Here is a 27,704-nt window from a genome sequence, read left to right as displayed (position 1 = left end):
GGAACTGAAACAATAACGAAAGGGGGGAAAAGAAATTGAAAAACACAAGAAATACTGTGTTTTTTCTGATTTAATTTGGCACAACTTTAAGAGAGTTTACCGGTACATTCTTCTAAATGAGTTTGTGGAATAAGATATTATATATTTTATACCTTACCCAGGAGTTTCTTTAAGCAATTATGTAACTTTATTCAGATTCCTAAACTTCACACTCCTATGAAGAAGAAAATTATACATCTCACCATGAAGCCATTTTTACTTCTAGTTTAGCTCACACTGAATTTTATTATAACAGCAATTGGAAAGGAATAGAAAAGCTTATTTTATTAGTTAAATGCCACTATCTTAAATATGCCAGACAGAAAATGGAAAAATAATCGGAATAAACATATATCTATTTTGGCGAAAGGATTACCTGCACTAAGTGATGCTGCATGCCAATTCCTTCAATTTACTCAAACTTGATTTCATCTTTCAAATCTCGGGTTCTACCTCTAGAAATAAAGCGTTTTTACTTTTTGCAGCTGCCAGGAATCTCCGAACGAGCCAGAGGGGAGTGAACCGCTCGTGGTTTTGCGCTTCGAACAGGGGTGCAATGGCCGGGGCACCGCGGAACCCCGGGGCCCACCGGCCGGAGCTCTCCGACTGCGAGCGGCTGCCGGGCGGGGCGGTGAGTGACCCCAGCAGGAATCGCGGTCCTGACCGGCCACAGGCTCCGGTTGAGGGAACGCCGGGCACGGCCCCTGGCTGAGGGAACGCCGGGCACGGCCTCTCGCTGAGGGAACGCCGGGCACGGCCTCTCGCTGAGGGAACGCCGGGCACAGGCTCCCCCATCCGCTGTTTCCCGCGCCCGCCGTTGGGGGCGCTGCGGGGCGCCCGGGCCGGGAGCGCTTCCGGGGCGCGGAGGCGGAACCGCGGCCGGGCCGGGGCCGCTGGAAGTGCGGTGGGGCCGGTGCCGCGGCGGCTTCGGGCCGATCCCCGATGGTGTCTGGCGGCTGCCGGCCCCAGGCTCAGGATGGCGGCGGGGGGGGCGGCCGGCCAGGAGAAACAGCTCGCTCCGACCCTCCTCAGCTTCTTTATCTACAACCCCAAGCTGGGGCCCAAAGAGGGAGAGGTACCGGGGGGATGTCGCGCCCGGGGATGCGGGGAAGGTGCGGTGGTCCCTCCGTGCCCGAGGCCGGGCGCAGGCGTGTGCGGCCTCGGCTCTGTCCCTGCGGAGCGGCCCCAGACAAAGGCGGCCCGCGGCCGCCGCATCCCTACCAGGCTTTTGGGTACCCACAGGGCCGGGGATGACTGCTGCCCGCAATGGAGTCTGTCACTGCTTCAGACCGAAAAGAAACAGTAACCGGAGGTGTTGTCAGCAGCAGGGCCCATGTTGTAGATGGGAAGCTGAACAGTCAGCAACTGTTTTACTGATGTTTTAACTTTCTCTAAAAATAACTTTCTCGACGTAGATATAATGCGGTAGAAAGGTTACTGTTTAGCTTAGTTACAGTCAAGTTACTGCTAGTGTTTATTCGCCACTATGTCCCTTAGTAAGGAAAGTCAAGAAGCTCTAGTAACTGGCTGTAGGTAACAGCGTGTTGTGTGGTTCATGCTCAGCTTTAATAGTTTTTGAACAGAGCAGTGTACTTACATACTTAGCAGTGAGAGGATGAGGAGGCTGAGCGTGCCCTCAGCACGCTCCTGGGTGACTCCAGCCCGGGAGAAGCTGTTGTTCTGCTGGAGGATGAGGTGCTGTTCAGAGGGACCCTCAGCGACCTGGGGACTGGGCCGGCAGAAGCCTTGTGGAGTTCAGTAAAGCCCCGTGTATAGGGTGGAATAATCTGGCTCACCGTGGCAGGTCGTGAGGGACTGGTTGGGAGCAGCTCTGCAAAACAGGACCAGGGAGTCGGTGAACAACAGGTCCTACGTGAATCAGCAGCGAGCGCTTGTGGCTGTGGGAGGGAGGGTGGCTCAGCAGATCCAGCCGAGCCGATCTTCCCCTCTGCCCAGCAGATGTGAGGTTGCTGCTGGGTGCTGTGTTCCTCCAGAGATTCCCAGAGTATGAAAAATACTGGCAAACTGAAATAGCCTAGTGGAGAACCCCTGAGTCAGTCAGGGGGATACAGTCTGTGGCATACCAGAGGAGACTTTGATAACTGCATTTGTGCAGCCTGGAGGGGAGACAGTATGGAAAGGGGGCAGAGGGCAGTCTCACCTGCCTGAAGGATGGTAGATTATGGAGTCAGGTTCTTGAATTGAAAGAATGAGGATGGATGAAGGGAAATTCTGATGAGATAGAAAAAAAATATTCTTCACAGTGAAGTGATCTAACATCAGAGCAGGGCTGGAAAGTTGTGGGGTTCCCATCTCTGGAGGTATTGAACACGTGACTCGAGAAGGCCTGGAGCAATCTCAGCTGCCTTTGAAGATTGCCATGCTTTGAGCTGGCTTTGAAGCTGGCCTTGCTTTGAACAGGCTGAAAAGTGACTGGGGCCTGTGATTTCAATAGCCTTCAATTTGCAAAGTACTTTGACAATCATGGGATGATTGACTGCTTAAGTGTGCTTAATATGCCTTTTATCCGTTTTTAGAGAAGCCCATTTTGGTACAAAATAAAATTCTGCCTAAGTTATTAAGGGATTAAAAAACAAGCAAACCGTGAACTCAGTATTCTTTGATTTTGCTAAAATGCATTTGCTTGGATTATTTTTTTTAATTTTAGGAAGAAAAGAAGATTCTCTTCTATCACCCAAATGAAGTAGAAAAGAATGAAAAAATAAGAAATGTGGGGCTATGTGAAGCTATAGTGCAGTTCACAAGGTAGGAAGTCTGATTTCATGGCTAATTGTTTTGGCACAAGCACTGTATTTAAAATATCTGTTATATGTCTTCTTGTTGTGAGTGTGTATAAATACCTATATCTACATGTATGTTTTCTTTCCAGGACCTTTAGCCCAACAAAACCTGCAAAATCCCTGCATACACAGAAGAATAGACAGTTTTTCCATGAACCTGAAGAAAACTTCTGGATGGTCATGGTACTTATGCATGTGATATGCATATTCCTAAAACAGCATCCTGCAATGTTCTCAATGCATTCTGCATTGTCTAATACCAGCCTGTTCCACTTCCTAGGTTGTACGGAATCCTATAATAGAAAAACACAAAGATGGAAAGCCAGTCTATGAATATCAGGAAGAAGAATTGCTGGTAATAATGAACTTTCCTTTTTTTTAAATGAGTTTTGTTGTGTTTTTAAGAGTACTTCCAGAAATACCTAAATTTAATTTTTCTTGAACTGCTGTCAAATTGATCTTATTTATATCTATACCTATCTCCATAAATGGAAAAAGGGTAAAATACTTTACTGAAAAGTTTAAAGAAGGGCACAAGATACAGAATTAACCAGAGAGCAATTCAAGATCATTCAATAAACACTGGTGAAATATACAGCTGTGAGACTTTTAGCTTGGAGTAGGTGAATATTTCTTAGGATCTCTTTGTTTAATTAAGTTCTTAATCTATGTATTTTTATTAGGTGCCAGTATACTTTCTTAAGACCGCTAGTAATAATTACTAATAATCTGGAAAACCAAAAAATATCATAACAGTGATGGGATTTCTTGTCCAAGCTGCAGTGTCATTAGATCTGTTCACTTGTATACAGAAAGGGTATTCAGCAGGGTGGGACAGTAATTAAAAAGCTGGTTGGTTATCCTGCCCCTGTTCATTACAGTGTGCATCACTTTTGTTCCTCTCTGTGTCCTAAGAAAATAATTTGAGTTGTAAGGACTCTATTTTGGCTGATAAAATAGTCTTTTTTTGATCTGGGTTAAGATCTCAGCCTCATAAGACCTGCTATAGTGTCCCACGTTCTTCAGCCTTTGATTTGGATGAAGAGAGAGCTGTCAGAAAGAGGTTCATTTTCACTGACCACTGGGCTCAGGGAATGGGCACTGTTTGTAACTGGAGTCCTTGGCTTGAGTTCTTAAGGTGCTTTTGGTACTAAATGTGAGGGGGGAAGGGACTACCTTTATTGAAATCGTGCTTTATAAGTACAGAGACATTTCTAGATGCTGACTGAAAATGCCACTTAACTTTTCAGAGATTGATTTGTGTCTTTGCTGGCTCTTTGAAAACACCTGTTATGTGTAGCTCAGCCAAAATACTTACAATTCTGCTTCTGCTCCTACTGATGGGTTGCTCTCTTTCCTGCAGGACAAGGTTTATAGTTCAGTCCTCCAGCAGTGCTACAGCATGTACAAGGTAGGGTTAACACTGGAGGCTCAAATCCTTTTATAAAACAAGAGCATGAGATACTTCAATGACACATAAATACTTGCCTCTGCTGCCATATACACCTGGACTCTGCAAATCTAAATGTTTTTTCAATAAAGAAGGGATACATTTGGATTGATGTGGAGTGTTCTGAGGAATGGGAGCTGTGCTGTAATCCATAGCCAAGTTACAAGAAATTATTGTGAATGATTACCCAACTAACTGATTTTTTTCCTCTTTAAACTGTTAGCTTTTCAATGGCACGTTCCTGAAAGCCATGGAAGATGGGGGTGTGAAAGTGCTAAAGGAGAGACTAGAGAAATTCTTCCATCGGGTAAGACCTTATTTTTCAGACACAGTGTGATTCTGTGCTGGAAATAAAATTTAAAAAAAAAAGAAGTAGCAGCAATGTGACTATAAAACACAGGCAGTGGAAAAGATGTAAAGTCAACAAAAAGTATGTGGTTACTCATTTTGTCAAATACTTTCTGCTTTTTCTGACAGAGTGGAGCTGAACCACAAGTGTGGTTATGGCTTGTTGGAACAACTTAACTGCTGGATATTTTTTCTGATGGAATTGTGTTCCTTCTTTCAGAGTTCTGCTTTCATGTTTGAATTAGTTACTGTCATAACAGTTTGTACAGACCAATTTGAGTGACTGTTGAAGATTCATTGAGGTTAGAAGGAATTTGGGGAGGTCATCCAGTTCAGCCTCCTACTCAAAGCAGGGTAGCACTGAATTTAAACTCTCCTGCCCAGTGCTTTGGGTGGTTGAGATTTGAAAACATCCAGGGGTGGGGATCTACAACCTGCATGCACAGGCTTAAAGTCCTGTAGTACTGTGAAATAGTGAATTGATTAATTTTTCAACTTCTCCCCCCTACTCCACCCTCCATGTGGAATTAGTAGCCTATCCTGAGAAGGCTCCAGGAAATACTGCATGCATTTTAAATAGTCTTCAGAATGTCATTTCACTGATGATGTTTTAGTGAAAGGATGAAAAGCAGAATCTGTTTTTCACATAAAGTAACTAACTGAGTAGTCTCAACTATTTCAGAATTCAGGCAGAATTTCGAGTTCCTACATGAAAAGTTTCATCACACTTAAAAAGTGCCTGCCCGCCCCTATTTTTCTTGTTTGCAAGCAAGGAAACAGGACTGCTGTCAGCAGTTTGTGCTTTTGTGGTATTGAGATCTCCAATAATGATGGAGTGTAGACACTGTGTAATGGTGTTTAAAGTTTTGTTCTTTTAAAAGATTTTTAGAATGGCACAATGTTGTGACAGTGTAAACAAAAGTATAGGCTTTGCTTATGGATTTGGGGAGGGTCTTGCTTGTTTTTTGTAAGACTTGTGGTAGATTCCAGAATAAACACCATTGGCACAAGGAGTACCATGATGAGCTCATGTATGCACTGTCCAGACTAAATTAAAAGTAGACCTTTGCAATAAAAAGAAGTAATAAATTCTTACTGCTAAAACAGAGAGACGTACAAGCTGTGACAGATCTGTCACCCTGTTGGTCTATTACTTGTGGGCATTCAGTAATGCAAAGTGACTGTAGAGGGAGCCATTGGATAAAGCATCTTCCACAGACCACTTGACAGTGCATCTGAAATCTCTTGCTAAAGGTCATAGTCTATGAAGAAAGTGAATAATGGAAATTATTTATTCCATGACACAATTAAAGCATCTGTTCCTATTTCTACAGCTGAATCTGAAATTAAACATCAGTAAGATAGGCTTTGCTTGCTTATACTCTCAAAAGATCTGGAACTTTCCTTAAAAGCTGTTTTCATACTGATTAAATAAAAGCAAAGTGACACCTGGAATCACATTCAGGCACTCACATGTGGAATCACAGAATGGTTTGGGTTGGAGGGTACCCTTAAAGATCATCTAGGCCAACCTCCTGCTATGAGCAGAGACATCTTCGACTAGATCAGATTACTCAGAACTTTGTCCAGCCTGGCCATGAATGTTTCCAGGGATGGGGCATTCACCACCTCTCTGGGAAAGCTGTGCCAGTGTGTGAGCAGGCTTATTGTAAAAAACTTTGTCATATCTAACCTAAATTGAGCCTCCTTCAGTCTGAAACCCTTGTCCTATCACTACAAAACTTTGTAAAAAGTGTCTTCACATGACGGAGTGTGTCAGACAAGCAGTGCTGGAAGAACATTTTTTCTTTGACTTTTAGTCCAGATTTTTGGGGATTAGACTGAAATTTAAATCATTTAAATCTACACCTTGGCAATTTTCTAATAGCCAACTGTCGTTCTCTCAGTACTTGCAGACACTGCACTTACAGTCTTGTGATCTGCTGGATGTATTTTGTGGAATCAGCTTCTTTCCACTGGATAAAATGACTTATTTGAAAATTCAGTCATTTATTAATAGGATGGAAGAAAGCCTGAACATAGTCAAGTACACTGCATTTCTCTACAATGACCAGCTTATCTGGTAGGTACTTCAGTAATTCTTTTGTGTGTCTTCAATTTCTAATCCTATGAGTAAGTGTCATAATAAGAAGCTTTTAAATTAGTGGCAGAGTTGGATGAAAATGAGAAAATGTGAATCAGGCTACCATACAGTAAGAAAGGCATTGGTCTGAACTAGCTAGAGGAAAATTGTGATCTGAACTGCAGCACAAACATAATTTGTTTCTTTTCCCCCAAAATGTTCTAGGAGTGGACTGGAGCAAGATGACATGAGAATTTTGTACAAATATCTCACAACATCTCTGTTTCCAAGGCACATGGAGCCTGAGGTAGTTGGGCTGGGGGTTTTGAGGGGGAAGGTGGTTGGGTAGTTTTGGTTTTTTCTTCCTGTTTATCTGGTACTAAAGGCTAAAATACCAAAGAGAAATCTCTCTTCTCTCTAAGAAGTTTTCTAAGAGTCTCTAAGCTGGTTTTTCCTGTATGTTCTTTTTCCCCTCAGTTAGCAGGAAGAGATTCTCCAATACGTGCTGAAATGCCAGGAAATCTCCAACACTATGGAAGGTGGGTCTTGTTTTATTGTCATCATCTACTGCTTCTTCCCCCAAGGGCAAAACATTTGTGAGGAATGTGTGTATTTTGAGTACATATTCCACACACTATTCATTCCAGAGGGTCACACAATAATTAGTGCAATGTAAAACTTGACCCTTGAAAAAAAGAGAAAATGCTTCATTAACACTACCGCATATTTATTTTTCTTCCCATTGTTCTCAGTGCACTGTATGACAAATTTGGGAATTGTTCCAGTCATTTCTTTTCAGTCAAGCACTCCAGACAAAGGTGTAGATTTAATCTAGGATTTATCTATTTGTTCTTCCTCTGGACTCAGTATTTCAGTGAGGAATTCTGTACTTAAGTGGGCAACATTACTTTGCATGATTGTGGGTTTGGACATCCTTAATCATGAGAAGTCTTAATTGCAAGTTTGGAGAACATCTGTTAAATTCAAGAAACTGAAATACAAGAATTCATCACATCTGACCTGTTGAATTATTTTCTAGGTTTCTTACTGGACCTTTAAATCTTAATGATCCAGAAACAAAATGCCGTTTCCCCAAAATATTTGTTAACACTGATGACACTTACGAAGAGCTCCATTTGATTGTTTACAAGGTATTACAGTTTCCTCTGCAATTACTCCACAGAATTAGGAATCTCTATGCAGTGAAGGTGACAATGATGTGAAGTACTTAGGAATTGTATAGAAAGATGCATGAGTAAGGCCAGATTAAAGCAAAGAGACAGAAAACTGGCATTTCTAGCAACAAGCTTTAAAGCCTGAATTCTCTTTTCCCCTCTCCTGCACTTCGTCCAAAACAAAGAATTGTTTTATTAAAACAAAATACCAGCCTTCAGTTGCTTTAAGTGATTTCATGCCTGGCTTTATTATGGGGTTAATCAATAAAAATATATTTTGTTCTTACATTAAATGGGCGTTTCTTGCAAATATCTTTGTATAAAGTGCATTTTTACCTAGTTTTATCTTTCCCCTACAACTTAAACTGTTAACTGGGCTGAATTTTAAAATCATAGCTAACCTGTGTTGTGCAGGACTGCAAAAAGATTATCCTATTGAAGTGTTACCTTTAATAAAGATTTTTAAATCTCTTCTCACCTGTGTGTGACCTCACTGAAGTATTGTCATTTATTTGAGTTAGTTAAAGTAATCTGTTGTAAATGGGTTTTTTTGCTTTTGTTTTGTTCCAGGCCATGAGTGCAGCTGTCTGCTTTATGATTGATGGTAAGTACCTCTTAGTATCAGTTATTTGCCAAGACTTTTAGACATAAAACGCTTAGACATGCAGCTTATTTTACTCTTGAAAAATACATTAATTTGTTCTTTGAGTCCCTTTTTTCATGAGTGTTTTTATCAGTCTTTTATCTTTGTTCCAGTGGTACAAGTAACTCATTTTACACAATAAAATGACTAAATACTTCTTTAATTAGTCACATTTAAAATCACCCCGGAAGTTTTAATTATGGGAGAAATTTGTTCTTGGACTCTTGGTGATGTTTAAAGAACACTACAGAAACTGTACCTGTGGGAAGAGAATCTCACCTCTCCCTTTCCTCTGCCTGACACAGCTTCAATTCCACCCACACTGGAATTTTGCAGAAAACTGGACAGCATTGTTGGGCCTCAGCTCACGGTGTTGGCATCAGACATATGTGAACAATACAACATCAACAAGAGAATATCAGGGTTTGTACCACACTTCTTTTCCTGCTGCATTCCCTCATTAGCTGGTGAAAAGTTAGGTTAAATGAACTGCTTAAATAATGGTAACATGAGCCCAAATTTTGAAAGCATTAATGGTGTACTTAAAACAATGTTTGTCTACTTTTCTGTATCTTAAGTGTTTATAAAGTGCTTGTTATTGCATATTTGGGTCTCCCTGAAGTAACAATAGACGTTACTAATTTAGGAACAAATGTTTATTGTCTGGCTCAAATGAGAATTTTAGTAAGTTACTTGGTTACAGTGGAAGCTATACAGTTGAGGACTTTTCCAGGATTACTGCTTCTTGAAATGTTGCCATGTGTAGTAGGTGAGGAAGAAAATGTCTTTTATTTTTCTGTTTTGCAGGACTAAGGTAATTACTTGAGGGGCAAAAAACAGTCAAAAGAAGAAAGGATGCTAATACTTTGGAGGATACACTTTGCTTAGAACTACAGTTGACTTGCAATGAAATTGCATTTAGTTTTTGATAGATTTATTATTGGGGAAGCAAGAACAGTATCCCATAAGGCAACATAAAAAGGAATTTAACTAAAGATAGGTGTGTGAGTGAACTCAGTCAGTGGTACCATCCCAAATCAGCAAAATCGCTCAGGATAGAATAGGATGTGCTTGAAATTGTGCCAGTCTACTAAATCATTAAACTTGGGGTTTTTAAATGTCATCTGGGACTGGCTTTGGCAGCTTTAACTCTTTAAAAGTTTAATGTCATGGTGTCCTGAAAACATGATACAGTTCCTTGACACTAATGCATGTGGGTGACAGGGAGCAAGGATATCTGGTTGTTTGCTAAGGTGAGCGGTGTCATCACAGTATCTTCTGTGGTTTTAAATAATGCATTGCCTCAAGTACCAATTGCTGCAGCTAGTTTTTGGTCAGTCTGAATTTGTTGTGACTTCTACAAAAAATTTACAGCTCTAGATTTTTATATTAATTTCATAAAAGAGGAAATGGAGGAAGACTGCCAAGACAGGAGTTTGAAAATAGTCTCTTGCTTGGCCCACACAAATGATGAGGAGAAATATAATTGCCTGGATCAAGGAAGAGTTTGTTCTCTTGTTTGGAACAAATAACAAAGACATGAATAGAAGATGACTTATTGCTCAAATTAAAGACCCAGGATCCATTCAAATCAGCTAGGACTGGCATCAGGGAGAGCAACAGGAACAAAATGGGGCAAGAAAAAACCAGCTCATTAGAAAAATGCAAATGGATTACTACAGTGAAGTGGGACAAGGCCTTCAGACTCCCCTGTGTGTGTTTACTGGCAGGCTGAGTGGCAGAAGGGGAAGCACTGGCTGGTTCTGCAGGCTGAATTGGTTTTTTGTGTTTTTTAAAGTGGGTTAAAATGAATTTCAATCCCAAAAGTCTCTTCAATGTGAAGATAAGTCCAGGCTGTCTAAGTTAGCTTTGCACAGCTCACTACCCAGTCTCTGGGGAGCCTGTGCTTATAGACCATGTTGGTAGTCACAAATCACTTTTTTCTTTTCTTTTTAAATCTTCCTAGGGCTGAGAAGGAACCTCAATTTAAGTTTATCTATTTCAATCATATGAACCTGGCAGAGAAAAGTACCATTCACATGAGGAAAACACCCAGCATATCACTTGCATCTGTTCACCCTGACCTCATGAAAATTCTTGGTGACATCAACAGTGACTTCTCCAGGTAATGCTTAACTATTAAATAGTCTGTAACCCCTGTTAGTCAAGCAGACTTTTTTTTTTTTTTTTTTTTTTGCAAAGGAGTGGCACTTTCCAGTCTTTTTGTTGATTGCTGTTCATATTTGGTATTTTGTTTTGGTCTAGAAGTAGTCCATCTTAACAAAAAAAAAATCGAGGGTCCTTTTAAAGAAAAAATTAAGAGGGGGCTAGGGCCTCTGTCAAAGAAAATATGCCATCTATTGGAGGCTTCAGAGTAGCCATAGCAAATGGAATGGGAAGCACAAGAGTCTGTCTAATCTGGGAAAGTAGAGTAAAGGACAAGGACACCTGCTTCTGCCTGTGTCGTATGTGCCCTGACACAGCTGGTGGATTCTAGGGGTGAGACAATGGATGAAGTGCAAACCTTGCAGTTACTCCAGTCCTGCTGATAGAGAAGGTAAGTGGCTTCTTGTCAATGGGTATCATGCTGCAAGGTGGGAGACCCTCTGTCACTACAAAAGTTAAGAAAGAACACAACAATGCTGAATGATTGGGATGTCCCTAACACTAATTAGCAACAAACTCTTTTCCCACTCTGCTTAAGGACAAGGTTTCCATTTTTACATAAACTTAAAAAGTGTGTTTCATTGTATTATGGAAGTACTGGGTTAGTGACAGCTTTATAGAATATATCCAGTTGTTGAGCATAGTTTAGGTCTAGGTTTCACAGTTCTGTGAAAGCTTAGGATCAACAACCTTTTCCAGCTTTCAGTATTTGGTCACTCTGTAGCAAATCCTCATTCTGTGAAGTGTGTCCTTACCAGAATGGAGCAGAGGTGTTTTCTTCAGAGCAGTGCAGTGTTTAGCTAATGAAAAAAATTACTGATTGACATATTTGGGCATGTCCTAAGCAGCCATTTATGAAGCCTCTGACCTGGACTGAATGATGGCCAGGTTAGGACTGGTGTTTTCTTTGATACTGCACAACCACAATTTCCTCAAGCTGTCCTAATGATTAAAGATAAAGTTGTTGAAGATTAACTTGCTGCCACCTTCTTTACTTTTTTAAAACTTCAGAGTGGATGAAGACGAGGAAATTATTGTGAAGGCAATGAGTGATTACTGGGTAGTTGGGAAGAAGTCTGACCAGCGCGAACTATATGTTATTTTGAACCAAAAAAATGTAAATCTGATTGAAGTTAATGGTAAGGATTGTTTCTTACTACCTTTAAATACAGTTACTCCTATAATGTGTGTCGCTAGAGAAGTAATAAAACCCAGCTCATGAGAAATCTGGAGAGGGACTGATCTTTGATAGAGCAGGTGAGTTTGCCTAAGGTTTTAGTCTGCCTACTACCAGCTGTGAAAGGACAGCATAATTATTCAGCAGGCATTCTTAATTAATAATGTCATTCTTCCTCCTTCAAATAATAGAGGACAGCACTATGAGCTGTGTGTTACAGATCAGAGAGGAGTATATTTACATCTGAGTGTTTGTCAGCGATCCAGGGTTACGTACTTATACATTGTGGCTGTCCTGTCAGTGATCCTCATCCATCACTGTCTTGCTTCTAACATGGTTTTGACAATGATTTACTATGACTAAGAGTGAGAATTAACATTAAGCTGTAATAAACTTTAACATTGCTATTTCTCTAAAAACCTGTTTGAATCTTGAAGCAATATTAGGGCTCTCTGTTTTAACAGGAGGCAATGTGCTCACTTAAACAGTAGGAAAGAATTAATGCTTAGCCAAGACCAAAGCCTTGCAACCTACATTTTAAAAAGGGGAATGAGTTGTGTAACTTTGCAGTTTTTCTGTAATTGTCTTTCAGCATCAAACCTACCATACAGAAACAGTAAATAAGTGTTTCTGTGCCTGATAAACTTAGGAAGTGTAGTCTACCTAATAACACAAAGCAAAAGTTTTGCAGACTTGATTTACTGTAACATGATACCCTACTTCCTCCTTTTTCTGAGAAAGGGCTTATAATATACTTCCCTGAACAATATGTTAAGCCAAGTCTGCTGCTGCTGCAGTGTCTGATGAGAGGTCCATCATTTACACTTAAGCCACTTAGACACAACTCACCATTCAGACAGTGGGAGACATCAGACTTGACATTCTCCTACCGAAGACAGAGTAATCTTAAGTGTATTTCTACATTAGAAACTCTTAGGGCTTTTACTGTTCCAATTTAATTGCATTCTCCATGAGAATCACCAGGGTTTTTCTTGAGGAGGTTCCTGTAAAATACAGTACTGATTTTTTTTTGTTGTTGTTTTTGTTTGTTTTTTTTTTAACAGAAGAAGTGAAGAAACTTTGTGCAACACAGTTTAATAATATTTTCTTCTTGGATTGATCTGCAAAGGGCTGATTTATTGAAGATGTCAATGTCAGGCACTTGTTCAACATGAGAAGTTATTAGTCATATTATTGACTGGAATAATGACAATAGTAAAGCAATACTTGCTTTGTAAGAATCAAAATTTCTACTAAAATCTGTAAACTCTGACCATAAAATTTTTAAATTTTAAAAAAGTTTATGTGCAAACTAATTAAAAACCAGTCTGAATTCATCTGTACCATTCCATTCTGATATGTTATGTGAATATTTTGCTGAAAAATAAAACTAATAATTGTTACACTTTAGGAGCATCTGTGTTCACTTGCATCATGTAACTTCCTGCTACTTTATCCAAAACCCTGGTGTAAAAGACTGTTTCCTGTGAAACCAGCAATTCTTGTGCATACAGTCAAACCATTCTTACAGCTTCCTACAAGTGTGGGTCTTCTGGGGTTGTTTTGGTTTGGGTTTTTTTTCTTATTTGAAGAGTACTTGCTTGAAGCTTCAGCAGTTGCCAGCAGAGGATTTATTTATTTTTCTTTTTGTCAGCAGGTGCCTTGGTACCTGTGGGCACTGCCTTCTGGGCCTCTTCTTTGGTGAGGGTTCTCTCCTGGGGGCCTCTTTCTTCAGCTAGAGACCTCTCCAGGAGAGGACTCTATCCCAAGATGTATCTTTATTTCACAAGGCTCCTCTCTGGGCTTGACACTCCCCTCTAATGCTGCACTCTGCAAGGCAAGTACCCTTTCTGATGCAGCTGCTTCTTGCCTTTTAGCCTCTTCTACTTCTTTTTCAGCAATAAATCTGCATGAACAAAATTTGAATTTAAGGTCTTTTAAGAGGAGGGAGACAGATTTCTACTGGCTAAGCAACTCCAGCTCTAGTCATAGTATGAGCAGTATAAATTGCCACAGCATAGAGAAGCAGAAAGTCTCTAATAATCCCCACAAGTCCAAATATTTCTTTAACCAAATTTACACAGAGCAAGACCCAAGTGCTGAGAAATACCAGAGCTAAGAGTTTGTAACCTGAAAGCAGCCTGTATTTGTTACTCCAGCCAGTAACAGAAAGCACATGAATTAAATTCTGTATGTTACTAATGAAACCTGTGTGAGTTTGTTTTCCAGGTACAGTATGCTATACTACTTTCTTAAGCACACTTCTCATTTTCAGTAATTTTGTTAGTAGAAGATAAGGGATAACAGTACTGCCAGACAAGATTCAACACTCACCTTTCCAGGTCCTCAGCCTGGATCTTTCTCGGCCAAGCTAATTCAGCATCCTGCTTTTTTTTTTCTTTTATTTTATCCCTCAGCATTCTTTCATGCTCAAAAGCAGGGAATAACTTAGTTAGGAAAAAGATTTCCACCTGACACATCCAGAGACTAAACAGCTCGTTTTCTTCATCTTTATCTTCTTTTTCTTCATCTATAACATGTAAATTAAACATATTTATTTAGCAGGGCACTTCTGTTTCAAATATGTTTTGGACTACAATATTTCAGCTCTGATACTCTGCAAAGGGCAAATCTGGCTTCTGCATGGTACAGAAGATGGAAGGTGTGAGACACTTCGAAAGGGGGTGGCCCTCTTCTGAGCCTTCAGTGACTTGGCCCTGGGAATGGCACAAAAAGACAATGAACTCTTCCCTTTAATCTTGTGATAAGAGTCTTCTGCAGTAACCTGATGACAGTTCAGTATCTGTGACTCCTGTGCACGGGGCAAGGGAAGAACAAGCATAACCACCTGAAAGGTGTGTGTCAGTGTCTCTTGTCATGCCAGGAAACAGGCCAGGCACAGGTGAGGGGCCCTGAACAAACAGGTGCAACTTCTCAGCCATCAAATTTCAGCAAAAGAGCTGATGACTAAACAAAGCTCCTTTTCTACCTCCCTCCTTGGATTTGAATTTTGTAGCAGCAGAAAACATTCAAGAAACACAAAAGCAAACCCAGATGAAATCTGCTAATCAATAGTAAGGAGGATGGTACAAAAAACTATAACCCTCAACATACCAAAATACGTTTACTGACATCTCTTCTGCCTGAATGTTGGTCTGTCCTAACATAAGGCATTTTATCCCAGCTAGTGGTGGCACACCGCTATTAATAATTCTTTTTTTAAGTAGAAAAAGCAGGACATGGCAGTAACACACTTGTCCAAGACACTCCACAGACAGGCTTGCAGCTTGAGCTTCTTATAGAGTAAATACAAATTACTGCTTATAGATGCCCTACAAATAAAACATAGCGTCTTAAAAATGGGGAAACTATGTAAGTCAGTACTTAAATGTCTCATTTAATCATGAAGCTGTATTTTCCTTTTAAAAATATTTTAAGTATTTCAAAAATCTTACTCCAGAATTAATGCTCATTTACTGCCCTCTTGTGACAAGCTGAAATCTGCCTATACAATTAAAACTTAACAATTCAAGAGCTACAAGAGGTTTGTGTGTGTGTGTGTTAAGTCCTAAAACAGTAGGTCTGTTTTACCTTTCAATTCATTTTCTAGACAGGAATCTTGTTCTTCCTTTATATCCTTGTTGGTCAATGACATATCGTCTTTGCTTTCTCCAGGAGTTATGGGAAATGAGAGAAGAGTTTCTGATATTGCAAAGAAAGAAAATTAAAATTACTCAGCATTTAATACTGTGCATTAAATTCCAAGTTGGATCTTTAGCACAAACAAATATAGACTGTCATCTAACCTGAAAGCCAGACCTGTGGTTAAAATACTTCTGAAATGATGAAAAGTTTGTTTCTAATGAAGGCACAACGTATAGTTCAAGCTCCTGTTTCCATGCCCACAAGTGGGACAGAACAGGAAGAATTAAGGTTTAAAAAGCCTCTGAAGTTATTTTTAAGGAAAAAGTGACAGTTTCTAATTAAAAAGCATAGAAAATTCAGAGAAAATTCCAACTTGCCCAGCTATCTGTGTACAGCAGGTATAGAAAGCTAAACAAACTGTCATAATTGCCAAACTGAATGGAGCTGCCCTCTGTAACTGTAATACATCACCTGTTTCCATGATCAGCTCCTGTTTAATTGTTTTGAAAGTTGCAAAAAAAGCTAATCTCTTCTAGCCACTTTATAGTTTGTAGCCACTTTATACAGTACTCACCCAGTAGAGAAGGTTGATGAGCAGGCTCTGTGTCTTCACAAGGTCTCGGTGGCTGGCAAGAAGTTTTAAATCCAGTTACTAAATGTTGGGCTTGTGGTCAAATCACAAAGTGAAATCCCCAAGTCCCTTTGAGTCACACGAAGTCCCATCTCCAAAGCATTCTGCCAGCCAAATGCATCCTGCAATCACACCTATCTCAAAACATTTAAATTGCAGGAGTGTTTCACCTTTTCAAGTATTACCAGGTAACACTTCACCTTTGATACCAGTCAGGCAATTAGGATTATCCTATTTCAGACCTAGGGAAAGATAGCTTGTGTTCTTTGACCTGTTCCTCTGTTCTTACATGTTGCCCTACATATTCATCTATTCATCTATTGTTCATCTGCTCCTGAGTGTACAGCTCAGCTGCCTCAGAAATGTCATCATTTATGTCTGTACCAATTATACTTCTGCTGTAGGTGCACTACTGAAATGTAACACAAGAGAGAATTTTTACCCTCAGTACATTTAAATTAAGATTTTTATTATTATTATTTTTATTTATTTTTATTATTTTAACTGGACTACTTCACTGTGCAACTGTGTCATTGCTTGCAGTGATGCAAGGAAATGGGTGCATAGGGTGGGAACAACTGGTCAAAGAATGGGAAATGGTAGTGTACAGTGGCACTACGGGCTCACAGAGGCTGTGAAATTATGTTTGTGAATACTCTTTGATTTGAATTAATAAAAATACTTTAATCTTGTGCATAACTCCAAATAATAACAATTCTAATTCATGTCTTTAACTACTCTGTATATACAAATTGCAGCAGTGTCACAGGCAGCATCTCCCAACCTACAAAATCCTTATTCAGAAGTTTAGCAAAAGGAAGAAGAGGACAGCTCAACTGCTGGCAAACAGCAATGCTCGCTACATACAACAGCTGCAATGCCATTTTTACAGGTCCATTTTAGACATTCAGCTTAATGGAGAAGAGACATATCTTTTACCAGCCAACCAATCTGTCTGTTCCCCTTCAGAAGTACTCTATGTGTATTTAGAGTTATCTAGGAAAATGTGCAAATGTGTTAAAACTGTCTATGCTGATGTTACAATTTAAGGTACCAACAAACAGAAAAAGCAGAAGGACCCAATCAAATATTTGTTTATGCAAAAAGAGGAAATTGGTTTCCATGGTCAGGAAACAGAACATTTTCAGGGTCTGACTTTGCTCTGTAAGTGGATACATAATAACACTGAACAGGTATGCATCAACTTTACCTGGGGTGGAAAATGTCCTGTGAGAGACACAGCTGAGTTTTCCTTGAATAGCTTCTTGATTTCAAAGCTACTTCTTTTCTGATTATCTTGAGCTTCTTTCTTCAGGATCATATCCTCGGTTACATACACCAATGCACATTCAAGAAGAGCTTCAAAAAATTCGAGGAAAACCATCTAGAGTAAAACAAATGCAGTGGCAAATAAGTTCATTTTTACAAAATTTCTTCATTTACAGGCCTATGTACCGGAGCAAGCAACAAACTCAGAAGTGGTAGTGAAGTCTCTCTGGCCTCATTTATCTAGTCAAACATGTCTTCTTCTGAAGAAAAACAGAAAACAGCCAAAGCTCAAAAAATTCAGGAGAGGATATGATGTGTTACACTTCATAGAGGTCATATTGAGCTAAAACACTGCACTGATTTTTAATGTATCTGAACCTATGAGAAATTTCTCTAACAAATAACTCACAACTACAGCTATTACCTAAAACATCATATTTTAATTGCATGAGATGCTGCTAGAAACCGCAAGAGTAAGTTTATTTTCTTTAGTAAGGTTTATTTAATCTTTAGTAAGATTTCCACTGTGTGTTCAGTTTATCAGATCCTGTTTAAAACATATTCAGTCATTTACAAGAGACTGTTGCAAAGCAAGAGTTAATTCTTTAAGGGTGAAAGTCCTCTATACTAGGCCAGTTCTTAGGTAGCACTAGAGTCTTGACCTGAGTGAGGTGGCAGCACCTCACATGCCACTAATCAGGTTTCTTGGATCACCACATTTTCAGGATCAGTGGGTTCACACCTTAATTACTGATCCACCTTAACAGCTGGAAGTAGAGTGATTAATCCCTCTGTGATCACTACATATCCATATTGTCAGGCAGCTCCCCATGGACAGAACTATCACTAGCACCACTCCAGTGGAAATGGAATTTCCCTGCATGGATTATGGCACTCCTAAGGACCTTTCTGAATGGTCAGGTATGCTGAGACTGTGCTAAGATGGGGTAATTAAGAAAAACATAGAAGTACACGAGCTAAACTAAAAGATATAAGCAGAACAAAGGAAGATAAAAATAGAGGCTCAAGTTTGTTTGTTTGTTTTTTTTTTAATTAATTCATTCCTTTTCCTCCTGTTCCAGCAGGTAGGACAGTATTTGCAGCAGTTTTTAAAAGCAATTTTAAAATATTCCTGTAGCAATGGACTATTTTTTCCATACACACCTCCAACTCCAGGTTGACACCATGGATGCTAGGTAGAGAGGCACCAACTTTGACAAATATTCCCAAAACTCTTGGAGCAGTTAATTGTTCACTGAGAAGTTTAAAATCCTGGATAAGAATAAATGTTACATGTTAACAGCACTTAAGGCATTCCCCACATGGACCTAATCTACCTCCCTTTCAAGCCTTTGCCAAAATTTCTAGTGGCTTCAAATGATACTTCTACATATGTAATTGACAGCAGAGTGAAATTCTAGTCCTATTGAAGCCAATGGGAATTTTCCCTAGACTTCAAAAGCAGTGTTACAAAAGAACTTGTGGAAGCTCATAAACAAAAATATTTTAAAAGTTACAATTTTTCCATCTGATTTTTTCTTTATGAAAAAATTGCTCAGATTTATAAAGTGAACTACCCAAATCCCCAGCATATCAGTGGGAATTGTTGTCTACCTTCAAAGTAATCTTGATCTGTCCCCAGTTACTGTATTTTAGTAAAGAAACTCATGCTCTTGTAGTAAATGCATTATTAAAATGGCTTATGTTGTTATTTCAATAGCTGTCATTCTTTAAGTTCTAACAATAGGACATGTTCATACATACATTTTATAGATGGGACAGAGGGAGACACAGTGGGGCCAGCAAAAATATTTATATTCCCTTAAACACATTTGTCTAGGATTTGATAAAAGTAAAAAATTAGAATTCAAATCCTGAAAAATGTGCATAAATAGTTCCTTTACTGCTCCTTGGACAGATTGCACAAATAACCTCACTCCCACCTTTTCAACTGTGCAGAAGCTACAGGGACTCTTTTAAAAGGTTCATATAAACTGAACAAAGCAAGCACATCTATTCACACAAAACAAAACAAAATTAGGTTATTACATCCAACATCCAGAGGAACTGCCTCAGCTTCACTGTGGATCCAAATGGAGGTCTGGGATATGGTCTACAGAAATATGTGTATATTTCCCAGCATTTGTGAATGTAGCTAAAGGCAAAAGATGTGAATTCTTCACCGGAATATAAGATACCTTTAAAAATGAATTGAGAAAAAATAACAGTTACAATAAAATTGTAATGCATGTGATACTAACTGATGAATTCTGCACAGAAGAAAAAGCATTGCTTACCTTGGACTTGACAGGCAGAGGGCAGAACATTACTGGACATCATCTTGCAGAAACACTTCTGCAGATGAGGAACTTCGTCCCTACAGTCAAAACAAATTTTTAAAAGTCAAAACATATTTTTATGTCTGGGAAGATTCAAACTGATTACACTGAAATAAATTTCACTAAAAGATGAAACTTACTTGTACTCTTCGTGATAGATATAAAATGCCAGGTGAACAAGGGAGGATACAAATTTTCTGAACAGGAATACCTCATGTAGACAATGACAATCCTTAGGTTGTTTTTTACCTAAAAAATTTTAAAAATCCCAAATTTCTACTGTTCTCACGTACATTAAAATACTTACAGGCATACTGATTTGTCAGCCTTTCTTATCCTCTCCATCTCCACCTATCACAGTGTAACAACACTCCTGGAAGACTCAGACCAGACAGCACTTCCAAACAAAGGTCAAGGGAGAACTGTCCAACTGCAACTGGATCTTGGACAATTTTCTTTCTAGAAATGCATCCACTCAGCACATATAGAAATAAATGGGGATTCAAAGTTGGGTTAAACCCTTCACATACTAAGGACACTGCAGATCTAATGGGAATTGATTGATTAATTTGCTCTATGGAACTAAAGAAAAATACTACATGCAAACCAAAGTTAAGAGCACTGCAAAAAAAAGTATTTGTTTCTCCTACTTCTCTCTCTCTCTCTCAAATAGTAATGGCAAGACATGGGATGATTACATATTTTGAACAGATGGCTCTTCAGTGAAATTTTTTATGCTGTATTTTAATTTCATATTTTCTCACCTAAGGACCAGAAGTGTCCAGAGAAGTGTAAATTGATCCACTGATAACTCACAGGCACAGAGCTACTGACTCACAACCACTTAACTCCCAGAGCTGAGCTGCCAGGAGAACTTGCCAGTCCAACTCTCCACAGCTTACAATTAAAATTCCTCCATTCTAGACCCTGCTCACCAGGAATACAAACCTCCCAAGAGCCGATCCATTTCAGCGAGAGTTAAAGAGGAGAGATGAAACTCGCAGTCCTTCAGAAACCTCCAAAACTGCATCTTAGTCAGGACATAAGTGCCATCAGAAGGATTGCAGCCTAAGGTACTGTAGAAGTAGTAGGCTTTTCTCAGTTTTGAAATATGCTTCAACACAGCCAATTCTACCTAAACAAAGCGGGATATGTTTCAGCATCATCTCAAAGCAAGCAGAGATCAGTTTGTATTAATCCTGTAACTGGGCAGATAATTATTTGACCTTGCAACTTAGAAAAGCATAACCCTGGTTAAGTGTTCAGAAAAGCATTATTCAAAAGTAGTTTTAATACATGGGTTTTGTTCACTGATAAAAATAAATCATCCTCTGTCAGTGGACAAACCAGAGTAGCTAAGACTGGTTGCTCAATGCCCTTCCAGATATGTTAACCTATTTTTAATTGGCCTTTTTTAGTGGAAGCTCAGAAGAGGCAATACTCTCTATTCATTCTTTTTGCTTTTCTGTTTTCAAAGCCTTCAGATTTTCAAATAATTGTTTAATGGAAAGAGTTACTTTAATACATATAAACCAGAAATAAAATAGTATGAAACACAATACAGGGAAAAGCTGAAAGTATCAAACAGTAGACTCTTACTTGTTTCAATTCTTCCTCTCTGTCTTCTCTTGGCAACAATTCAAGCAGTAAAGATATATCCAAATCAGTATCTGATCCTAGAGTAAACATCTTTCCCATGGGATTGATGATTGCGGTCTTTCCTACCAAGCAAATAAAAATAAGTTAGAACAAACTAAAATGAAGTTTAATATATACACACAGAAAAACAAAATATGCATTATTCCTTCTTATATTATGGACTTGGAACAACATATTCCTTCACAGTAAAAAGCAGAGATTTCACAACCAACAGCATAACAACTGAAGAGCAATTTCATCAAATCAACACTTAACCAACAGGAAATGCAGACATTACAAAACCTGTGAAACTTTCAGACAATAGTTCCATCCATTATAAGATGTGGTGTGGATGTGTCACTCCACTCCAAGTGTCACTCACAGGAAACACCTCATGGAAGCAAAAGCCACAACTCCCATTTCTAAGTTCTTTGAAGAAATGTGTCTGCTCCTGGAGTATGTAAAAACTGTTTCATATTATAGTAGAATGGAATAACAAAATGTGAACTGAGTAAAATTTGTTTTGTTAAGCTGCTCACTAGTTGCAGAATGACTTCTTGTGCTGGTAGCTCTCAGATTTTCGCCTTTCACAGCAGTCCCTTGACGAGCAGGACATTCCACTGGATGATCATTTACAAACTCTCCTTGAAAAACTTCACCATTCTTGAAGACAAAGGTGCCCTAAGATGGATTAATTATAATATAAATACAAAACAAATATTAAAAAAAAACAAAACCACAAATTCTCTGAGTCAAATTTTCAGAATCTTGGCTAAAATGTAATATATGAAATAAAATACAGCAAAATAATTTTTCTTACTCTCTTTTATAATGCATTTTGTCACCTATTAAATAGGTACATTGTTTGGATAAAGGACTGACTATATATCTGTTTGATTTTAATAAGTATTTTTCCCCCATATAGAAAGACTTGTCTGCACTCCTTAGGTTGCATATCTGACACTCCACTCAGAGTTTTTTCAAATCTGTTTTATAAGAGAAATTTTAAGAACCTCTCTGTGCAAGGACAGCTTGAAATCCATTAGCTTGCAGTGGAAGTGTGAAATTCTGACCAACCACTGCAAAACTCAAGATGCACCTGTTGCACTGAAAATCTCCAAAGTGAAATATGTCTTTGTATACCCAAAACATGTCTAACCACAGAGTCAGACTGTGTCCTTGGAAGGACTCCTACTGCTTTCAGTGTATTCTCTGCCCTTTGTGTGGAAATTCCATCCACACTGCAAATTGAATGTAGTTTGCTGTACAGAAATTTAGAGATGCACTATACAGAGCAGAACAGTTTGTTCTGCTGTTGTCTGTAGTTCTGACAGTACTCACCTTGCCATGCTTCTTATTATGCACCCATTCTCCATGGTACAAGGTTCCATCAGCATAAATAAACGTCCCACACCCATGGCGCTCCCCATTTACAAAATCACCCGTGTATTCATTCCGCAGAGAATAATGTGACATTTCCGTTCTCTTCAAAAACCATATGTGGATGCCAGAACCATTCTGAAAAAAAATTGTGTGTTTAAAAAATAGTTCCAGACTTTGGCAATTCTCTGAAATAAAAGCTCCCAGCTGATGGCTGCAGCACTTCAAAGCAGGGACAGAACTACAGCCTAAAAGGTGAATGGGAGAAGCGCTCAGAGAATGCACTGCATCATCACATACTTGAGCAAGCTCTACCACAGGTCTCCTAAAGACACACACCCTTCCTTCCTGGATCCTTCTTCTGTAGTGCTGAACAGCCAGGTGGGGAACCATGCCACAGAGACAGGATGTACCACAAGCTGGACTTCTTGACAATTTTAAGCAGGGTGAAAAGACAGAGCAAGTAACTCACCTTTTTGAAACAGAATAATAAATGGAATGAACTGAAAATGCCACAAAATTGTCTTCCATTATAAAATTTTTCCAAGAGGGAACAGTGTGGCCTAGTATTTTACAAGCAACACAGACATAAATTGCCACATACACCTACTGCTGAAGTCATAGCTCAAGCTAAGTCACAAACACTTCTTTAACTTTTTTTTTTTTTTTACTGAAAAATGTTTATATTTTCCACTAGGGAACAAAATTTTGATTTGTAAGACTAAATCAAAACCCTTTAACAATTTGCATATTGCTAACATAAGAATCAATTTACAATAAAGAACATGTTTCTGTTATCTCAACTGGCAAAAATTGTACAAAGCTCCTTTGATGTTGCATAAAACTCCCTATTTAGCTCTCCTAGAGTAGTGGACAAATGCTGAGCTAAAGAAGGGTGTCTGGGGAAGAAATTAATACCTGTATGCCACACTCCCAATGTCCTGCATACTCTTGATTATCTGTCAGCCATATCATTGTTCCATATCCATGTCGTAGATTTTTCTTCCACTGACCTTCATAGGTATTTCCAGATCTGTAGCTACAATAAAACAATAAAAAAGTTAATTCATACTAAATTCTATGCTGATTTTATGAAAGGTTTATGCAAAACCTCATTGCTAATAAATTTGTAATTGATTAAGGCTAAATATAAGCTTTAAATTGAAAATTGACTCATGTGACATGGACACAGAGGTTTTATTGCAGCCACTGTTTACCTCCTATTTTTAATTTAGAAATCACTAAAAATGTTAACCAGCTCTTTTTCCCAAAAAGTCTTTGACATAGCTATTACCAATATTTGTTTACATATAATTCCATAGATAAGTCATTTATTCATAAGACAGCTCTATCTGCTCAAATCAATCAAGTGTGTTTGTTTTTCAATACTGAATTGTGGTTTACCAGAGCTGATTTGGGATTTTGTCTTTACCTATTCTTTTGTGTGAATGGTCAGTAGAAATACTGCACATAAAAATGAACTTTTAAAGGTCTGTTTTGTTACCATAAAGCACTTTGTATATTTTTTTATTCCACTGCAAAAAGTTCACACTATGAAATTACAGCATTTTTACCCATTTTAGACAACACAAGAAGCTGTAACATAATACACAAAAATAAAAAATAGTGAGGGTAAGAAAAGGTGTTATCATATTTACCATCTCCTTCCCCATCCTTCTCTGACATTATTTACCCATTCACCTGAATACCAGGAGGTCTGTTCCTGATCATAACAAATCCTACCCTGAAACAAAGAACAGTTTAAATACCTAAATATTAATCTACATTAATAAAACACCACACACAAATGATATGAAGCTTGTAATCACATTCTAATACTTGGGGTCACTTTGATTCATGATACTGAAAGCAACTGAAGGGATACAATTAAATAAAAAAATAAGTATTTTTTAAAAAGGTTTTAAAAAACCCTTCTGATTAATGTTAGGTAAGACCTTAGAAAACACTTAAGTGTTCAAAAGAAAAATTCTATTACATTACAGCAAAGTTTACCATGTTTTTCAAACCCCTTGGAAATACTTGAAGAGAGCTAACCTTAGCATCTTAATTACAGTACTCAATCTGAGGCAGATCAATTTTCTGACCCATTCAGACTTTTACTTCCAACAGTAGGTTTACATTATTAACTGTATTCACAACCTCAGAAAGACTCCCAAGGAAAAACAAATCTCGATACGGCATAAGGTCATGCAACAAAAACAAAAAAAAACACTTTTGCAAAATCTTTGCACAGTAACACTTGCTGTTCCTGAAGGTATCACCCGAGCCTATGCTCTCATTTAGCTCTTACTGACCTTTCCATGTCTTTTGCCATTGCACCAATAACCAGTGTAAGAAATTGGATGAGTACCACTTCTGAAAACTCCATATCCATGCCTAAGTCCATTTTTGATTGATCCTTCATAAACACTGCCATCATTCCAGGTATAACGGCCATTATGCATCAGCATATTCTTAGTAAATGTTCCCTGAAAGATTAAATTACAACATTAAAATCTAAGACTCTGTTTCCCAACCTTCTGGAACAAGTCAGGCTTGTGATTGAAATCACTGCCATAGCTCTGTGACTGCTACCTGTACTGTACCAATTTCTGCAACTTATCTACTTTCCTTCAATTGGCACATCTAACTGGGTGCAACAGTGTTCAGTTATAACTTTAAACTGTACTTTACCTCATACTTTACTCCATCAGCCCATGTGTAAGTCCCTTCTCCAGTCATACGCCCTTCAGAAAACAGACCCTTCAAAATGAAGAGAATAGCATCAATTGCAGATTCATTCTTAGCCCAGATGAAGCCTAGAGACTGTAAGATTTCAAAAGAATGACATGTTAATTCCTCTCCAACTACTAGTTTCAAACCAAGAGTTTTAATGCCAGAAACTAACAGAGCTTTCAATGCTTCTCAGTGCTCTTGAGAGAGAACTTAGTCCACTACTTTTTTTTAAATTTATACACTCACCTTGTATGTATTTCCTCCCTCAAAACACATAAATCCTTGGCCCTCATAGAGTTCATCAACTAGTTCACCTTCATAGCTACAAAGAAACAAACCAAAGATGAAGATTTCAAGTCACTGCCAAATAGTTCTAAATCACATGTAATAAATGACCTTTGATTTACCATGGTCTACACAGGTCAGCTGTTGTATCTTGTGTAGAATAATGAACAACAAGAGAATTTCCAATTTTTTGAACCTTTCTTGTAATACTCCACATAATTGTTGTGTTGCCTCAGACCCATATTTCCTTCAATAAGAAAAAAGCCCACATTGGTAGCACTTTCTACCTTACAGTCAGACATGTTGGTATATGAAACATTACATATAAACATTACATTGAAATACAAAATAATTTTTTTGGACATGGCTATTCACCTGTTTCCTCAGTTTAGGATATTCTGATGAGATATGAGCAGCACAAAGCATTAAAAGGCAGCAACAACTAAAGATTACATGATATATTTTCTTCACCAGTTATCTGTATACTTTAACAAAACTTCACTGAAGGTGAACAAGCTAAAATAATGAGGCTTTAGGCAGGTAGAGTGTACCAGCAGCACTCTAGGATGCAAGAAGGCAGCAGAATTCCACATCTATGTCTCCTAAGGTGCTGCTGCTACTAGGTCTGAATAACCTGATTCTCTGCTTCAAATCAAGAGTCAAATCTGTGTTTGTATGAATGACACTGGCTGCAGCAGAGATACTTTAAATCAGAGTTCTTGACTTCAGCGCTATATTTGTAACAAGTGTACCTTTTTATAATCACTTGAGCAAGAAGAGGCTCCTCATGAATCTGGGGAACAGGCTGGATTGGTGGCTCCTCTACACCTGGCTCGTTATCTTGTGCCTCTGGAATTGCCTGAGTTTCTTCACTCACTGACTCATTCTGCAAGTCTGGCAGTGTTGTTAAGCTACTCTCAGTTCTAGTACCTAGAGATTCTTCTGACTTCTCACCACCAGCTGCCTTTTTACCATCTTTCTTGGCATCTTTCTTCTTGACATCTTTCTTCTTGCCTTTTTTCATAGCTACTGAGTTGTCTCAATTTCTACTTTCCTTCTGAAAAATGAAAATTTATTTCTGTCTTATGTACATATTTTTACCCTATAAACTAGTTTAAAAACCCAAAACACATATATTAATCTCTGTAACAGCAATTCCTTAAACCAGTGGTGTCAGCTTGTGGCAGGCAGGCCACAAGGTTAACCGGGAGCAGTCTGTGAATTACCTCCAAGTTTTCCATCAAAATCACTCTGATGGAAGTATTGTCCTTCCAACAAAACCATTGTGATGGAAGTAGACTTACTTTTGCCACATGGAGATCTCTATCTTTACCTGATTTTTAGCTGTCTATTAGATTTAATTACAAGGATTAAGTTGAAAGCCATTTCTCAAACATATGCGTTTGGCAAGTTCTGGGAATTTACGCCTGCACTATTATTGATTTAACTTGCCTTCCAAGTTATGAGCTGCAGACTGAACTACAGCACAGCATAACCAAGAAATCTTATAGTTATTTTGCTAGTTGAGAACTACCCGAAGGTTACAGGACTGACTGCACAGCTGCACTTGTATCACAGCCGCGTAGTGCAAGAACCCAACTCACGAGTGCCGCAGAGGCGAGGGCAGGAAGGGACAGCCTCAACTGGCACCGGCACCCGAGCGGGGGATGACGGGGGAAAGCCGGTGCCGAGCCCTTACCGGGGAACGGCGGGGCCGGTCGGGGGCCGAGCCTTTCACCGGGCCCTCACCGAGCCCCGGCTGAGGGGCGGCGGGACCGGACCCTCACCGAGCCCCGGCTGAGGGGCGGCGGGACCGGACCCTCACCGAGCCCCGGCTGAGGGGCGGCGGGACCGGACCCTCACCGAGCCCCGGCTGAGGGGCGGCGGGACCGGGCCCTC

General features: G+C 39.1%; 2 protein-coding genes across 3 annotated transcripts; one reads left to right on the top strand and one right to left on the bottom strand.

Annotated features, from left to right (window-relative positions):
• Window positions 1–905: 905 nt before the first annotated feature.
• On the top strand, window positions 906–13,292 carry CCZ1 (CCZ1 vacuolar protein trafficking and biogenesis associated). The gene is made up of 15 exons (XM_005522967.2): window positions 906–1,114; window positions 2,708–2,805; window positions 2,930–3,023; window positions 3,121–3,195; window positions 4,204–4,251; window positions 4,514–4,597; window positions 6,546–6,721; window positions 6,947–7,028; window positions 7,199–7,260; window positions 7,761–7,872; window positions 8,467–8,500; window positions 8,845–8,962; window positions 10,506–10,664; window positions 11,717–11,844; window positions 12,947–13,292. The coding sequence occupies exons 1-15, from the start codon at window positions 1,016–1,018 to the stop codon at window positions 13,000–13,002; spliced, it is 1,425 nt and encodes a 474-aa protein (XP_005523024.1). The 5' UTR covers window positions 906–1,015; the 3' UTR covers window positions 13,003–13,292.
• On the bottom strand, window positions 12,986–27,610 carry LOC102104278 (radial spoke head 10 homolog B). Of its 2 annotated transcripts, none has more exons than XM_088064088.1 (20): window positions 27,505–27,610; window positions 26,558–26,862; window positions 25,767–25,842; window positions 25,479–25,610; window positions 25,100–25,273; window positions 24,443–24,528; window positions 23,703–23,823; window positions 22,746–22,922; window positions 21,944–22,085; window positions 21,366–21,487; window positions 20,715–20,901; window positions 19,907–20,015; window positions 19,725–19,804; window positions 19,477–19,625; window positions 18,592–18,699; window positions 17,369–17,542; window positions 16,102–16,153; window positions 15,474–15,584; window positions 14,217–14,412; window positions 12,986–13,788 (listed from the first exon to the last, which is right to left on the bottom strand). In XM_088064088.1, exons 2-20 carry the CDS (start codon window positions 26,827–26,829, stop codon window positions 13,614–13,616), a joined length of 2,643 nt encoding a protein of 880 aa, XP_087920214.1. In that variant the 5' UTR covers window positions 26,830–26,862; window positions 27,505–27,610; the 3' UTR covers window positions 12,986–13,613. The 2 variants fall into 2 exon arrangements, with proteins under 2 accessions (XP_087920214.1, XP_087920215.1); XM_088064089.1 differs by having other exon boundaries at window positions 25,479–25,547.
• Between the last annotated feature and the right edge of the window lie 94 nt (window positions 27,611–27,704).

This window comes from Pseudopodoces humilis, chromosome 18 (assembly GCF_049639895.1).
Source record: "Pseudopodoces humilis isolate 2021_Gansu_Grassland_sample_001 chromosome 18, ASM4963989v1, whole genome shotgun sequence".
NCBI classification, from domain to species: domain Eukaryota; kingdom Metazoa; phylum Chordata; class Aves; order Passeriformes; family Paridae; genus Pseudopodoces; species Pseudopodoces humilis.
The sequence above is the reverse complement of the archived record's forward strand: the minus strand, read 5'-3'. Positions and strand labels throughout refer to the sequence as shown.

Coding starts and splice junctions, on each gene's coding strand:
- LOC102104278 (XM_088064088.1), bottom strand. CDS start 26,829: ATGAAAAAAGGCAAGAAGAAAGATGTCAAGAAGAAAGATGCCAAGAAA. Junction 22,923..23,702: donor ATTGGGAGTGTGGCATACAG/GTATTAATTTCT, acceptor ATTTTTTTTCAG/AATGGTTCTGGCATCCACAT. Junction 13,789..14,216: donor CAGGCTGAGGACCTGGAAAG/GTGAGTGTTGAA, acceptor TTGTTCATGCAG/ATTTATTGCTGAAAAAGAAG.
- CCZ1 (XM_005522967.2), top strand. CDS start 1,016: ATGGCGGCGGGGGGGGCGGCCGGCCAGGAGAAACAGCTCGCTCCGACC. Junction 1,115..2,707: donor TGGGGCCCAAAGAGGGAGAG/GTACCGGGGGGA, acceptor TTTTAATTTTAG/GAAGAAAAGAAGATTCTCTT. Junction 7,029..7,198: donor CAAGGCACATGGAGCCTGAG/GTAGTTGGGCTG, acceptor TTTTCCCCTCAG/TTAGCAGGAAGAGATTCTCC.